Genomic DNA, 15,744 nt, shown 5'->3' on the forward strand with positions numbered 1-15,744 from the left:
ATGGCTCCCACATAGCCCCTGCCACACCACCTTAGCATGTAGCACCATGCGCCGAGCCTCACGGCTCGCAAGTGCACAGTAATATACTGAGGGTCTGGTTGCCCTTTCTCCACTGGCATCAGGGCAGAGCCTTGGGCTCAAGGCCTGGCTCCTGGAAGGCCACCCCATGTGAACTCTGTGGGTGGGCCGGTGCCTACCGATGGCCTCCAGGACGAGCGTGTATGAGGCTGTGGTCTCCCGGTCCAGGTTCACCACCGTTCTCACGACAGCGTCGCGGTACCCAACGCTGAACTTCCCATCCACGTTTCCACCTGTGGGCAAGAGAGAATGAAGCTCTGGTCAGGAAACAGAGCTCCCGGCCGGGGAAAGGGCAGTGGCACCCAGCTCTGCTTCTGAGCTGGGACGCTCCAGGGGTGGTCCGGGGGTGAAAGGCTGTGCTTTCCACTCAGCTTTGCCAGCGAAGGGGTTCCTGGGGGACTCTGATGAGGGCGTGGCCTATGTGGGCTTAGGTGAACTGTCGAATGCCTGAAAATCATAAGGGTCTAACATTCATTGAGCACCTACTGTGTACCAGGCACTTCGTGGAGCATTTCCTCTCATTTGCACTATCACTACTTTGCAGAGAAGGAAAACGGCTCTTTAGTGAGGTTACGGGGTACAGTCACCTATTTGGGGTGTAGGACTCCAACTCAGCAGTCTGATTCCCGAGTCCGAGTCCTTCTCCACTCTGCCACCTGCCTGTCTGGTAGAGGTGTCTGAGCAGTTAACCTGGGTTGGGGCTTTTATATGTGGCCGAGGGCTTTGGAGCCAGCCGAGCGTTCCTGGGCTCTCTGAGTGGGGACGCCTGGAGGCTCCACAGAGTAAAGAGTCGGAGCAGGTGGACAGGAGACACGCCTCAGTCTTCCTGAGCTCTGGGACAGGTGGGAAGGGTGAGGGCCTCCTCCCTGAGGCAGACACAAGCCGGGAAAGGACTCCATCAGCACAGTGTGGAGACCCTTCCCCTGCCAGATGGGAGGCAGTGTGGCATACTGGGCAGCAGAGGGCGCCACTGCATTGGGCTTGGGCTAGCTTGGCTCAGGACACAGCGCAGCGCCAGGTGGAATGCGCAGAATTAAAATCCGAGAAACCTAGGGCTGGGAGGGCTCTCAGGTCAGCAAGAACTGGCCACTTTGAGGCACTGGGAGGTCATCCTGGGGGCTGCCGCCAGGTGCTCCCTTGCCCTCACATGGTTTGCCCCCGTTCCCCGAGCCTCCAGTATCTGCTCCCCAGTGCCTGAAGCACCATCTACAAGGGACACAATCTGACTCCAAGGGGCAGGGAAGGAACTAAGACACAAGTAGTGCTGGGGGCCAAACCATGGCTGGTGCCATGTGGGGGTCTTGGTAACAGCCTTTTCCAGAGCAGTCTTGAGGACCCGCCTGTAAGGAGCTGGCCTGAGGGTGTGGGGCTCCTTTAGGGAGGGGCAGGAGGGAAAGGATCTGGAAAGGAGAGGCAGAGGCCTGGGAGGTCACCTTGGCTGCAACTGCGGATGGGCCGGAGTCTGGGATTCCTTGCTCCGGGGGAGAGGCATCAGGGAGGCTGGTGTGTGCACGGGCACGTGTGTATATGAGTGTGTATGTAATGTGGTTGCAGGTAGGCCATGGACAGAGGGAAGACTGAGCCAGTAAAATGGCCGAGGGAGGGCTGAGGAATGTGAAAGAACTGCCCTGCTCCCTGCCATGCATTCCAGCACCTCTCATGTGTGTCCTGGACTGAAGAATGCTGGTAGACTGTTCTAATCCAGGAATGACTAATACATGGCATGTTTGCCACCACCTACCAAGCCTACTGTCATGGCAGACATCACTAATCGATCATGGCTCCCCTTCTACTGTTAAGCCAGGACACGGCCTCATAGTATTTCTCTGCAGGTCTCTAAGTGGTAGCCACTTGACACTTTTAAGCGAAAACCATTTCACTCAGGGATGTCTAAGCCATCTGCCTCTAAACAGATGCAAATTCTCCTCATGAGTGAAAGGTCCCCAAGGAAGGAAAAGGCCACATTCCTCTAGTCACTGCTTTGTCACCCTGATATGGGGTGGAGTGGGGGGCAGGGCTCCTCCCCAGGAGTCACTGGCTCCACCACCCTCTGGAACAAACTTCAGGAAGTCCGCCTCCCACCCCCATCCCCTTACAGGTTCAGGAGGCCCCCAGAGAGCCAGACCACAGGGACCCAGGCGCAAAGCCCTCCGGAGAGGTCAAGAGCAAATCCTCAGGGAGGTCCCAGCAGTGGCAAAACCCGATGGCTGACTCGGGCCCCTTCCCCTCTCCCGGCTGGCTGCTCATCTGGGAGGGGGTGGAGGCAGGGCCGCACCTGTGATGAAGTAGCTGAGCTCAGCGTTGAGGCCCACGTCGTTGTCGGTGCAGTTCAGCCAGACCACCCGGAATTCCCGCGGCACGTCCTCGGACACGGAGACGTTGTACGTGGCAGGGAAGAAGGTGGGTGTCTCATCATTCACATCCAGCACTGTGGGCAGAGTCGGTGGTCAGGGCTAGGCCTGGCTTCTGCTCTAAACAACCAACTCCAAAGGCAGTGGCTCATGCCACAGACCAATAGGAAGCACATTTCCTAGGAGTCGACACCTGTGGGTCATGAGCTGAGGACCCCCATGGCCGCTGGGACGAGGACAGAGCTGACCAGAGATCCGCACCCTCCCACAGCTCCCGTTCCCCGGGGGGCTTGTTGCTGCTCATGCTGTCCAGACCCCACAGCCTCTTTCCAATACATGCCTAACAACAACGACGACAATGACAACAGTTATGATGATGACGATGACGGTGATCACCATTTCTCAGCTCTCCCCAGGTGCCAAGTGATGCTAAGTGCTTCCTCTAGAGGACCACACGGGCCCCTCATATCATCCTCACAAGGCAGCCGTCATTAGACACACTATATAGACGAGGAATCTCAGAGCAACTGAATGACTTGTCCAAAGTCACACAGTGAGAGAGTGGTGGGGTGGGGGTCTGGGGAGGCCTGTCCCCAGTTTGTCCCAGGGAAAGTAGCTGGCTTTGAGAGCTACCCTTCCTTCCGCGCCCCACCCACCCCAGCCAAAAAAGTCTAATTTCCCTAATAGATTTGTGTTTTCAGCTCTGCGTGCCAGGCCCCCATTCCTTTGGCAGATGGGGCTTGGGATGACCTTCAGTGAAATGGGCCCCGCGCCACTTTGGCTCCTCTTCGTGATAACACCAGGAGAAACGATAGGCTCATTTGATGACACGGCTTCTGCTGAGCCTTGGAAAAAAAATCTGGGGTCCTCTCTGAGAGGACTGGACACCTGGCCTGTCAATCACTGGCACAGATGTGGGTCCTCAAACTGGCACCAGGAGCCCACAAGCCTTGGACCAGCAGGAGAGACAACACTCGGCTCTCTCTGGTCTTCATCATCTTGGGTCGTGCTTAAGGAGGGTGAATGTTTGTGCCGAGCCAACCACCCCCCACCCCCCATCCCGCAGAGGCTGGCAGGACCCAGGATGGGACCAGGCCTGTCCTAGAGAACAGGCCACATCCTGCCCAGTACACACTGAACTTACTTCCCTGGGGTTACTCCTGGCCCTCTGTCAACAACTCATGTCCACGTCCCAGTTTTGCCTTAAGAATTACAGATACAGCCAGAGTAGATGAGCGATAGTAACCCTCCTTGGCCTGGCCCCGCCCTGATAGAGGGTGGAGACGGTAGAAATTATCGAGAGGGCCCCAGGAAGATGAGGAATCCTAGGGAGTCTGGGAATCCCAGCTGTCCTCTTCCGGGGGTGATGCCCTTCCACCGCGATTCCAGGCATTCCCCACACACGGGAGGGGAGGCTTCCCTTTACATCTCCAAATAGAAAGTCTGTCCCTCCAAAGAAGACAACAAAGGGTTTTGAACCTCCCCTGCCTGCTCATGACCCCGACGGCGCCACCCCCGGAGCAAGCCCTCTCTGCTGCTGCCAGGATCAAAAACGGGGACCTTAGCAGTGGGTCCAGGCCACTGCCCCTGGGCTCTGGGACCCTGAAGGCAGTGACCAGGTGGGAAGAAGGCCCTGCTGGCATTTTTGACTTAGTGGAGACAGAGAGGGCTCTGCTGTGTCGAATGGCTCCAGCTGAAGAGGGCGCCCGTCGGCAAGGCAGCCTGTGCCGCCCGGACAGTGGACAGCAGTGGTGAGCGTGGGCTCCCAGCCGCCTGCCACTGCCCCCGGGCCCGTGCCACGTGTTCAGTGCAGCAGGAGGCACCCCTGCCCCCTCACCTCGGATGGTTAGCGTGCTGGTGGAGCTCTTGGTGGGTGTGCCCGCGTCGCTGGCCACCACGCGCAGCTGGTACTCGGCGATGCGCTCGCGGTCCAGCTCGGCGGTGGTGACCACCACGCCGCTGCTGCTGTTGATGAGGAAGTCCATGCGGGGCATGCCCACATGCATGCGGTAGGACACCTGCCCGTTCAGGCCCTCGTCCAGGTCGATGGCCACCACCTGAGGGAGAGGAGGGGCCGTGTGAGGGGTGGGGACACCAGCACTGACGCTCATCCCCTGAGAAGCACTCCCTCCTTCCCGCTGACCCACGCCTGGCTCCGGCAGACACACCTGCCCCCACCACAACCCAGAGCCTCAGGCCAGGCCACTGTGCCCAGCGCAGCCTCCCAGATGCTCTGTAAGGGGGCAGCATGTCAGAGCTGAAAGGTATCCAGATGTAACAAGTGCGGCCGGGAGTGGGGTGGCGTGGGAAAGGGGCTTTTCAGAACAAGAGTCCAGGTCCACAGCCGTCCCCTCTTCAAAACCCTGCTCTCCTCGTTAGGAAGCCCTCCCAGGCTCACCCCAGCTGGCTCGGGACCCTCCAAACTCGGCCGTCTCCCTCACCCCCGGCCCTCGTGCTGCTGGCTAGGAGCAGCAGTTTACAGCTCAGACCCCTTCAACTACATGCAGCTCAACTACACAGAACGCTTGATCAAAAGGACTCCCTTCACTGCTTTGTTTTGCTTTGTAAGACAACAAAAACAAGATGATATCAAGAACTTGTTCTTAAAAGTCACTTGAGGATTTGCTTATTATTTTAAACAGGCCATTCGATGCCACGTGTAGGCAAACCTCTTTCCAGTCCCTACACTGTTCCCACCTGCACCTCTAGCCCTGATGAGAGCTCCTGACTCAAGACCCTGACATGCTGAAAGTCTTACAGAAGACGATTCAAGACATTTGAGAAAAAATGTACAATAATAGTTAAAATAAGAGCTTTGGGTCAAGCCAAGACTCTCAGGATTGAAAGACAATGTCAAAGTCATCTGGTCTAATTTACATCCAACAAGTTGGATAAGAGGGTATCCAGACTCAGCTTGAATGCTTTCCACAATGGGGGGCTCACTACTTCCAATTTGTCTGCACACAGCTCTAATCCCTGGGGAAAGTTCTTCTGCACATTCAGCAGAAATCATTATTGGTTGAGGTTGTAGAGGGCACCTCGGGAACCGCTGAGCTTGGGTCAGAGCCCTCTTTCTGCATCTGAAGACAGTTTCCCAATTAAACGCTCCCAGCTCCTCCCACCATCTTCTCATGACTCTGAGCCAGTTCCTCTGTGAACTCAGAAGCTATGCTGGTGGGCGTTTCCTTCCTCTGCTGTCTCTGAGCCCTGGAGAACCAGGTCTGGGGGCTCATCTGCTCTCTCACCAACCTCCCTCCTATTTGGGGGACTTCTCCTCAGGGACTGGCTGCTGCTCCCTGGATCGCAGCTCCCCCTGCTGGGGGTTTGGGGAGAACGTTCTGTTGGAGAGAGTGAATGCTCCCTGGAGCCTTAATCTCCTTTTACAGATGAAGAAACTGAAGCACAGTGGGCCTGCAGGGCATGGCCAAGGTTAACCACTCTGGCATCCTGGCAAATAACGCTGTCTTCTTCAAATGGGATCAGGCTAACCCCGTGCCACGGTCTCCCGCTGTCTCTAGGGTATAAACCCTCACGATAGACACATAAATCATGAGCACATCGGCTACTGTGTATCTCCTGCAATCCAAGTGCCAGGTTGCTTACACAGGTGTCTGATTGAATCCCCACAGCACAGCCAGCCAGATACTCTTCTGATCCCCATTTCACAGGTGAGAAAATTGAGGCCCAGAGAGGTTAAATAGTGTGCTCCAAGTCACCCAGCACACAGGTGGTGGAGTTGGGACCCACACCCATGTTGGTCGTACTCCAAAGCCCATCTCAACTTTGAGGGCTTTCCAGTGTTTCTAAATAGCCCCTGTTAGGGCATCACCTCCCCTCAACCTGTACCTTCAGGGCCTCCCTGACCAGAAGGGTGATGAAGCAGGAGGCAGAGGGCCCAGGTTCAAGATCAGGCCCTACCTCTTCCTGGCTACAGGGACTTGGGCAAGTCTCTTTAAGTCTCCTGAAAAGTGGGGGAATCCACCCACTGTGTGGCACTGCCTTGGGGTTTACAGGAGAGCACAGGAGGGGGCTGCCCATGGAGGCGGGATGCCTGGGCTACACTCGCCCGACCTTCTTCGTGTTCTAGAACCACCTATAGGCATGAAGTGCTGAGGGTCTTGAGCCAGACCTCCACAATCAGGCCCTGAGAAACTGATTTGGCTTCCTAGAATTCTATTCTTTGTCCCCCTCCCTCCCTCTGCCTTTAACCATCTCCTGTGGTGCTTTCCCTTCCAGACCCAGCTCAAGCCCCTCCTCCTCCAGGAAGCCTTCCACTTCCATCTCTCAGAGCACTGGCTCTCCAAGTCTGGTGTGGATTGTGTCCTGTCTGATGGTCTCGGGCTGGCCTCCCCTGCCCTGCCCCTGCCAAGTGTCCGTCACAAGGCTGGGCACACATAGCACCCACTGCTCCCTTGCTGGCTGGTTGGTGAGGGAGATGACAGAGAGCAGGATCCCGGGCCAGGAAAGGGAAACTCACCTGGTAGACAGAGACCCCCGCAGAGGTGCCTTCAAGCACCTCGGCCACAAAAGGCAGGTTCTGAAAGGTGGGGTCATTGTCATTGAGGTCCAAGAGGTTCACAAACACCGTGGCACTGCTGGTGGCTCTCAGAGGGGGTGTGCCACCTAGGGGGACCAGGGAGAGGAGAGGGAAAGAGGGGTGCAGGAGAAAAAGGGGGGTGGAGAAAGGCAATTCAGTGGCCCTCCATCCCAGGGGCCCCTTCACGAAGCAGCCTGGGCCTTGCACCCCCAGCTCCCTCTGCCCTCTGCGAGGCCTGGGTCACAACTGGGAAGTGGGTGTCACTCCACTCCTAGTCATCAAGACACAGCCCTCCTGGGTAGGCCCCAGGACGCCCAGAGGACATGCCACTGGGGGAGGTCCCCGGTTCACTGAGTATCAGGGGCCACAGCCCAGGCGTGAGGGGCACGTACAATCCGTGACAGAGACGATGATCCTGCGCATCAGCTCCGCCTCGTGGGGGTCGGGGTTCTCCCGGTCCAGCATGACGTGGGTGGTGCGGATCTTGCCTGTGCTGCTGTTGAGGCGGTAGAACTTGTTGGGTGGCTGGATGCTGTACACCAGAGTGCCATTCTCCCCCAGGTCTGGGTCAATGGCCACCACCTGCCCGGGAGGAACCGACCCCTCCTCTGAGCCCAGGCCAGGGAGGGGGTCTCTGTGGCCCGGGCCGCCCGCCCAGGTTGTCTGAGCTCACACACTGGTCCCGGGCACCCCACTGTCTGGGGGCAGGAGGTATCCTCGCTCAAACTTGGGAAGTGGGTCTCCCTCCTGGCTTCAGCAGGGGGATCTCTGGGGGTTGGGAGGCAGGAGGTTCAGAAGATGAACCAGCACTGGAAGTCCTGGGCTCCTTGGCTTCTCCATCCACTGTTTTGACTTTAGGTAAGTCCCTTTCCCCACTCAGGCCTCGGCTTCTGATCTGTAAAAGCAACACTTAGCACCTGATAGCATATAGGAGGCTCCCCGAACCTCATAGACGCCAGGCCTTCTCCACCGACTGTGTCAACAGTCTTACGAGGAGGACACCTATAATTAAGCCCATTTCACAGATGAGGCACAGTGAGTCTCCCAAAGTCTCCCAGCCAGGAAGTGGCTCTAGGTCTCTCCAGCAGGCAACACCGCCAGCGTCCTTCCTTTCCAGACATGTGGGGTAACATGTTCATGGAGCTTTTGGGGGAGCAGGAATCCCTGTAGCCCATGACCATGGAATTCTTCAGGGTAGGGGCTGGGAAGGGCTGGGGAGTCCAAATCCTTGGCTGATCTTTTGAAAGGATTTGAAACCCCAGATTTTGGGAACTGGGTTCCTCATCATCAAACCCTCTCTTCTTTCCTTTGGAGCTTTAGATTGTGAGGCAATTTGAAAAGAACTGGGCCTCTTGTGACACCAAGGATGACAGGGCATGGGAAGGGAGCCATGGATAAGTCCCCTGGTTTGGAGGGTGGGCCAGTCATGGGGCTGGGGATAGGGGAGGCTGGAGGAGGGAGAGGCCTGAGTTTCCCTGAAGGGGAATGCCATCCCCGAGAAGGGGGAGGGTCTCAGGACAGGGGCCCCAGACACTCTGGCCCGTTTAACTTTCCAGCCCCTTCCCATGAAAGGATCAACCTCAGCGCTGACCTAACCCAGAGGAACAAACCCTGCAGCCCATTCTCTCCCAGGTCCCCATGCCCACGAATCCCCTGCTCTGTAGGAACTTCTCTACCATCCACCTCCCACAAGGGGAAAGCAGAGCTCAGAGAGGCATGGGCCAGACTCAGTGTCAGACAGCACCAGCCCTGGAGCCGACTCAGTTCCCACCCTGGACAGCAGTGGCACCCACCCCTCAGCTCACCCCCAACCCTGGCTTCAGGGGCCACTGCAGCACCAGAGGTGGACAAGATCAATGGGGGGAGGTGACCGCAGTCCCGGGGCCGCATCAGGACGGTGTCATTCTTAACTCCAGAACACGTGGCGATGACAGCCTGGCCTTGTCAGCTCCTTCATCTTACTTGATGTGGGGTCTTTTGTGCTTTGGCAGCAGAATCTGTCCCTCCTCTGGCTTAATCCTCAGCCGGCGTTGTCTCAGGGGCCATTAGACCAGAACAGACAGATGGGCTGGCCTGCTGAGGGTGCCCATCTGCCCCTGGGCCCCAGGGAGGCCAGGGAGAGAGGCCAACGTTGGCGCTGAACCCCGAGCCACTCCGGGCCCCTCTTCTGCTTCAGAGAGTGGGACATGGCTCTACTCCCACCCCAGCTGCTCAGCCCATCTCCTCCCTTCCCAGCCTTGCTGTGCCAACGGGGATGGGGGAGGCCCCAGCTTTCCAGGCCTGAGGAGCCCTCACTGTGCTGCAGGCATGGCGCTCAGTTTCCTCGCCTCTATAATGGGGACCCAATCACCCCTGTATCGACAGCAGGGGACAAGGCTCTCCTGGTATCATTTCAGCCAGGCAAAGTCATCCCACTGATGGACAGAGGAGACCAGCAAGCCTTGTGTTTCTACAATGCTTCTCTCAAGTTAGAGGAGGGAGATAGTTTTTATCCCCATTTTTCTGGATAGGGAAACTGAGGTACAGAGCAGTTAAACCACCCGTTCCAGGGCAGCAGCCTGTTGCTGAATGCGCTGAGATACCTTCCACCACCCCTGAGTGCTGGGGTGGGGGTACCTTGGGCAGCTGCTTGCTTCCAAGTGACCATGGTTGGGGGTGGGCACTGACTCTTGGCCCCTTGGCCCACTCCCTGGTCATGGGATGGGGGCACAGCAGAAGGCGGTGGGCTGGGACCCCTCCTGCAAGCTCCCTGCTGGGCGATTGTATAGAATCTCACCACTTTCCCCTCATTATTTCCCATTTCATGCTCGTCATTTTTCTCCTGGCCTGACGGGGAATAATTCTCTCCTCTCCCCTCTCCTTTATTTTGCTGGAGGGCTTTGAAAGGCTCTAAATCAATGCCCATCAGCCAGGTCCTTGAAGGAGGCTGCAGGAGCGGGGAGGGAGATTTGGGCCAAAATATCACTTGCAAACAGAGAACGGCCACTCTGCAAGCTCACGCCCGTGCGAGTGGACACCCGTGGTGCACATGTGCACACAGACACCTCCTTGGCCAGCTCCCGGTGCACACGAATATGGCACATGCTCGTCTGCACACATCTCTGAAAAAAATCACTGGAATCACCCTGCACTTCAGACACCAGGGGCAGTGGCCAGGGCCCCCTCTAGAGGGGCCCTTGGGAGAGTCCTTGGTCACACACCCTAGTCTGCCTCTGACAAGGAAGACTCAACCCCACCTGGTGGAGTGGAGAGCCAGGTAGGATGGGGATGAAAGGCGAACAAGTCCATCAACAGCTCTCACTCACAAATACTGAACACTTACAATGTGCCTGGCACTGTGCTAGGCACCGGGGCTCAACACTGAACAAGACAGATGTGATTCCAGCAGCGGGGGCAGCTGATGGCAACAAGAGCTGTCATTTGCTGACCACTCGCCATGTGCCGGTGTACTTTGTGTATTTTGGCTCATTAAGTATGACTACAACTCTACCAAGTAAAGAATTTATCCCCGTTTTCTACTTGAGAAGGTGGAAGCACAGAGAGGTTAAGTAACTTGCCCAAGGTCACACAGCTGGTAAGTAGTATGGCTGGGATTAGAGCCCAGACATTTTGGTACCAGAGGCACCCACTTAATCACTGAGCTATACTGCCTCTTAATAAGCAACCTAACAAACAGATAAACACGGATTGTGTGGCCATCTCTGAAAGAAACGGAGTGTAGAGAGGTGGCATTTTGAGCTGGGACAGATGGAGGAGAATGAGCCAGCCACGGGAAGAGCAGGGGTGGGGAGTAGAGGAAGAAGAGCACCCTGGGGTGGGGCAGGAAGAGCTTGTGCAGAGGCTCCAAGATGGGAAAGAGTTCAGCAGGTTCAGGAAACTGAAAGGGGTGTGTGTGTGTGTGTGTGTGTGTGCGTGTGTGTGTGTGTGTGTGTGTGTGTGTGTGTGTGAAGGGGGGTGGGAGATGAGTCAGCAGGTAGGCCAGTTTCTGTTCAAATATCACCCCCGCTTGATGTCACTTCTGGGTTAGCTGTTCCCTCCCTGAAGCCCACTTTTCTCACACATCAGCCACAACCCCTACCTCACCCAGGGCTGTTGTGAGGCCTTAGAAGGTCCCAGGGGGCCCCTCTCAAAGGTATTACAATGTACCCATGTATATATGCATACATACATTTCATGGCTATAAAGTCTGAAAGAATTTTTATGACTATTCCTTTTGAAATTAGTTTGCTCTGACAAACTCAATTAATGTATGGGCTTCTTAATTTCTGGCATCCTGACAATCATCACACATAACTGGGAATTCCAGAAAATCAAACCCACAATTTGTCCTCAAATGCAATGAAATTTTTACACACATTAAATAGCGTAATTTCTAAGGTTGTCACAACATATTTGGCAGATGTTTAATATAACAAGCTTTAATTCTGATTCTGCTCTTTTCTTTTTGAAATTCTGAGTCATTAACATTTTTTTTTTTTCAGGGCTCAAACACTACCATGAGTCACTGAAAAGCTGAAGTCCCCCATCCCTGTGGCTGCCCCAAGCTGGGGGAGGAACGGCCATGTCCACTCTATACTGAGGGGTGGGCTCACATGTCCATCTCCCCAGAGTTAAGGTGGGGCAGATCCTGTGGGCCAGGTAGGTCCAGTAAGGACTCTGGTTTTTACACAGGGTAAGGTGGGAACCAGTGGTGGGTTTGAGCCTAGGAGTGACACGAAGCTCCCTGAAGGCAGAGAGGAAACTTGCTGCTTCCTGTACTCCTGCCAAGCACAGGGTCTGGCCCATAGTAGGTGCTCACTGAAGGTTTGTGGAGGTTTCCTGGAGAGTGAGGGGGCACTGGGCAGCAGGCCTCTGGCCCACTGTCCTTACCTGCTCATGGCTCAGAGGATGTGAGGAAAGGCTGGAGACCCGGAGAAGGCCACTGGGGACCTGATCTGGGAACTGCCCAAGGCCAAGTGCAGTCCCAGCCGGGCCGACCTACTTTTTGCCTGGCAGGTGGACTCTTTAATAATGGCACCCCTGGCTGCTGTTCCACGCAGCCGCATTCTCTCCTCAGTTCCCTCTGGGAGGAATTTCTCAGTCACGTAAAGTAAAGGTAAGAGTTGACCAGACAGATGTTCAGAGGTGAATATTCTGCCCCAGCTCTTGGGGTCTCTGGCTGGGGTTGTCCTAGTCTAGACCCCTAGTGTACATGAGGTGGCAGCAGAGAGTGCCCATCGGATCTGTAGCCCTAGAGAGCACAGAGGAAAGGGCCTAGGGGAGTGATTGCCAAATCTGGCTCTGAGCTGGAAGGACTCCCCCAGTCTGGGGCTTTGAGAAAACACAGATTCCAGATCCCTACCGCCCCCCCACCCCACCCTACAGGAATCCTTGCAAGGCGGGCCTGCCCATGAGTTGAGAGTCATTCGGATCTTGAACTTGTACAAAGGAAGACAGGACAGATGTGATAGTTCTCTCTCTCTCTCTCTCTCTGCCCTTCCTTCCAGGTTGACATCCTCTCCCATCTAGAGCAGGTGGACCTTGTCACTACTGGCTGTGGTTGATGTGGCGTGGGGCAGGGAGGCTAGGCATCACCACCCCGAGGTTGCTTGCACTCAGTGTGGGGCAGCCTTCCTGGAGAGCTGCATATGAAAGTTACCATCCCTTCTCTCATCCCACCTGAGTTCTCCAGTTTTTCGGGACCTGGGCCACCTGTCAGAGCACCGCTGAGCCAACAGAGGGATAAAGGCCAGGTGGGACCTGGGTTTCAGTCCTGACACTATCTCTTACTATCTTACTAGCTCTGCGACCTTGGGCAAACCCCTCAAATGCTAACTCTCCACTTTCTCCATCACACAGTGGAAGCAAGGAACCCATCTGCCACGTGGGATCACAAGGATGAGAGAATTCATGAGACGTGCCCAGCACAGCATCTGGCATGTCCCAGCAGGGTTGCCGTAATCTGTCAGGTTCACATCTATCACAGGGCTGGCTGGTGTCTGTGGGGCCGGACATCTGGGGAGAAGCCCCCCTGAATGAGGCCAAATGGGGCACAAGTATGAGGGGGAAAAGAAAGCCTCACAAATGTGAATCCCAGAGCAGAGCAGATCGATGGGGTGCTCAAGCCTGGCTTCGCTCAGCTTCCTCAGGGCTCTGCTCTCCCTTCTGGACGCCCTGAGGTTTTTGGCTGGGTCTCCCCTCCCCCACCCTGAGTCACATTCCCTGCACGCAGCACACACAGGAGCCTGTGAAAACCTGGAACATCCTGTGCCAGAAAGTCCCTGAACTCTGAACCCCTTGCTGGGGCAGCCCTGGGCCAGCTGACCCAGGCCGATGGCTGCAGTGATGGAAGCGGTGAAGGCAGGCGCTGAGGGCAGAGCTGAAGCTTGTGCGATTTGAGGGGGGGATGGGAGGTTGGGGGCTCTCCTGAGGGGGTGGCCAGAGTCCTAGGGTCTCAGGGTAAGGGTGGCTACGAGCTGAACCAGCCCTAGCTCCTCTGGCACTGTGGCTGTGTCCTTGGGCTGCCTGTGCTCCTTTTGACAAAGCCTGGAGTCCCCTGTCACTGAGGACTGTGTGAGGGCTTTCCCCCAACCTCTGACTGCCTTTCACCATGCAAGAGAGCTTCTGGAACTCTGCTCCTAGAGCTGGCTCCGAGGGAAACATTAAGTCCATCAGCACCACACTGGCAGGCCCACAGGGCTCCCGTGGGAATTGCAGACACCCCGCGAGGGGCCGCCTAGCAGCTCTGCCTCCCACCACCCCTTACCGTGGTCACGTCAGAGTCTGGAGGGGTCATCTCCACCAGGTTGATGTAGTAGGGAGCGTCCTTCCAGCTGGGGTGGTTGTCGTTGATGTCCAGGAGGGTGATGTTCACCTGCAAAGCCACAAGGGGCGCTGTGGGACGCACCTAGCTGAGCTGTGCGAGGACAATGCCCACGCTGGGGGACACACTCAGATGCCTATGGGGCACCTTGGCATTAACTCCACCAGGTCCACCCACTTTGGGGGCCTCGGGGCAGGGCCTGGGCTTTCAAGGACAGGAGGGAGCCAAGACCCTTCAGAGGGTTTAGGTGCTGTCCCATTAGGAGGCAGAGGAATGGATGAGATGACCCCTGAAATCGTTCCTGTGACTTGGGACTCGTTCTGTCCACCCCTAGTCTTGGCTGAAGGTGACCGACAGCATGGGGGAGGTTTGGGGTGGGGAACCTGATAGAATCCCTAGAGCTTCCCCCGTCAGTCTCAGCTACCAGCCAAGCAATTTCCCTGCTCACCTGCCACCCAGGTAAATTATTTATAGAGCTCTGAGTCTTATTAGCAGGGGCTTCCTGTGACTGAATAGGGCACTGGGGATTTTTCGGCCATGTGCCTGGCCGAGTGATAGCAGCCCCAGCTCCTCTGGCTGGGTAAGGATGGGGGCAGCTGCTGTGGGTGGGATGAGGGCTAAAGAAGAGGTCAGGAGAGGGCTCCAGACGGAGAGCAAATGAGGAAAAGGAGGGGAGTAGCTGGAGTGACCTGTCAGCTGCTCTTCCTGCTTCCTCACCCACAGAGGGAGTGTCTCACTCCCCCATCCTCTTCTGCAGCTAGGAGCTCAGTCAGAATCCTCGAATGGCTTTCCTCTAGCTTCCTACTCTCGGAGGCACCAAGGCCTTGGATGGGGCTCTGGGCCTTCCTGGGTCCTACTTGCTCATGGCAGGGAAACCTAGGCATCATTTCTCATCATTTCTTGCAAACCTAGGCTGCAAATGTAGGGGTGGGGTGGTAACAGGCCCCCAGGAACCCTCCAGGGCCCTGCTTCCTGCTCTGAGCCACTCTTCTGGCAGGAATACCTGCTCTTGCTTCTTGGCAGGTGCCAAGGCAGGGAGGGAACTATGGGGCTCATGCCTTCTTCCCAGCTGGTCTTTGGGGGCAGGAGAGAGAGTATTTGCTCCTCCGGAATGCCCCCATGTCCCAGGTGGGAATGCCTTTTTTTTTTTTTTTTTTTTTTTTTTTGGCCGCGCTGTGTGTCTTGCAGGATCTTTCCTCACCAGGGATCAAACCCGTGCCCCCTGCAGCGGAAGCACGGCGTCCTAACTACTGGACCGCCAAGGAATTCCTGGGAATGTCTTTCTTCCCATAGCCGTGGAGGTCCCAGGGCTGACCTTGGCTGACAATGAATTGGTACCTGCTACCCTCCCTCCACTCCCACAAGGCCTCACACTGCCTCAGGACACAAGCACCCAGGGGCCTAAGTGGTGGAAGCTGAAGATGAGCTGGGGCCAGGGGAGGGCCAGGCACTCACAGTGGCGATGCCGGTTTTCTGGTTGTGGCCCACGCCCCCGTCCACTGCCCGTACGATGAGGATGTACTCAGACTTGGTTTCACGGTCCAGCAGGGAGGTGGTGGTAATTTCACCTGCAGGAGAGAGGGGTGCGTGAGAGAGGGTTTGGGTGGGCCAGGGAGGGATTGGGGAAGGAGGGAAAGAGCAAGTGTGCAAAAGAGAGACGCTTGCAAGATCCAGTGACCTGGCCGCACATGTGTGAATGTACAGGTGTGCATGGGGGGTGGTGAGATGGTGCTCACAGGAGAGAGGGCATAGCACCCATGCCTTGGGAACCCGAATCCCAGAGCTGGGCAATATAACCCCGTGGGGAGGAGGTATTTTCAGATGTGGGAAAATCTAGGTTGATTATGGAGTTAGGGGCTAGAAAACAGGGCAGGAGGGACATTTGGCCTCAAGCTCAGTCACAAACGACCTCTCACTTAGACTGCTGACATTACCTCACTGGCTTTATCAATTGGAACTAATTACTTAAATCCCCT

General features: G+C 56.3%; 1 protein-coding gene across 1 annotated transcript in view; it reads right to left on the reverse strand.

The window, feature by feature from the left end:
- Positions 1-15,744, reverse strand: part of CDH23 (cadherin related 23) — a 452,031-nt gene that overhangs the window by 97,497 nt on the left and 338,790 nt on the right. Inside the window, exons 21-27 of the mRNA XM_059900605.1 lie at positions 15,224-15,336; positions 13,712-13,819; positions 7,359-7,548; positions 6,907-7,052; positions 4,267-4,486; positions 2,354-2,506; positions 198-311 (exon numbers count right to left, since the gene is read on the reverse strand). Coding sequence (XP_059756588.1) covers positions 198-311; positions 2,354-2,506; positions 4,267-4,486; positions 6,907-7,052; positions 7,359-7,548; positions 13,712-13,819; positions 15,224-15,336 — 1,044 coding nt within the window. The remainder of the gene's footprint in view (positions 1-197; positions 312-2,353; positions 2,507-4,266; positions 4,487-6,906; positions 7,053-7,358; positions 7,549-13,711; positions 13,820-15,223; positions 15,337-15,744) is intronic.

Source organism: Balaenoptera ricei, chromosome 16, assembly GCF_028023285.1.
Source record: "Balaenoptera ricei isolate mBalRic1 chromosome 16, mBalRic1.hap2, whole genome shotgun sequence".
NCBI classification, from domain to species: domain Eukaryota; kingdom Metazoa; phylum Chordata; class Mammalia; order Artiodactyla; family Balaenopteridae; genus Balaenoptera; species Balaenoptera ricei.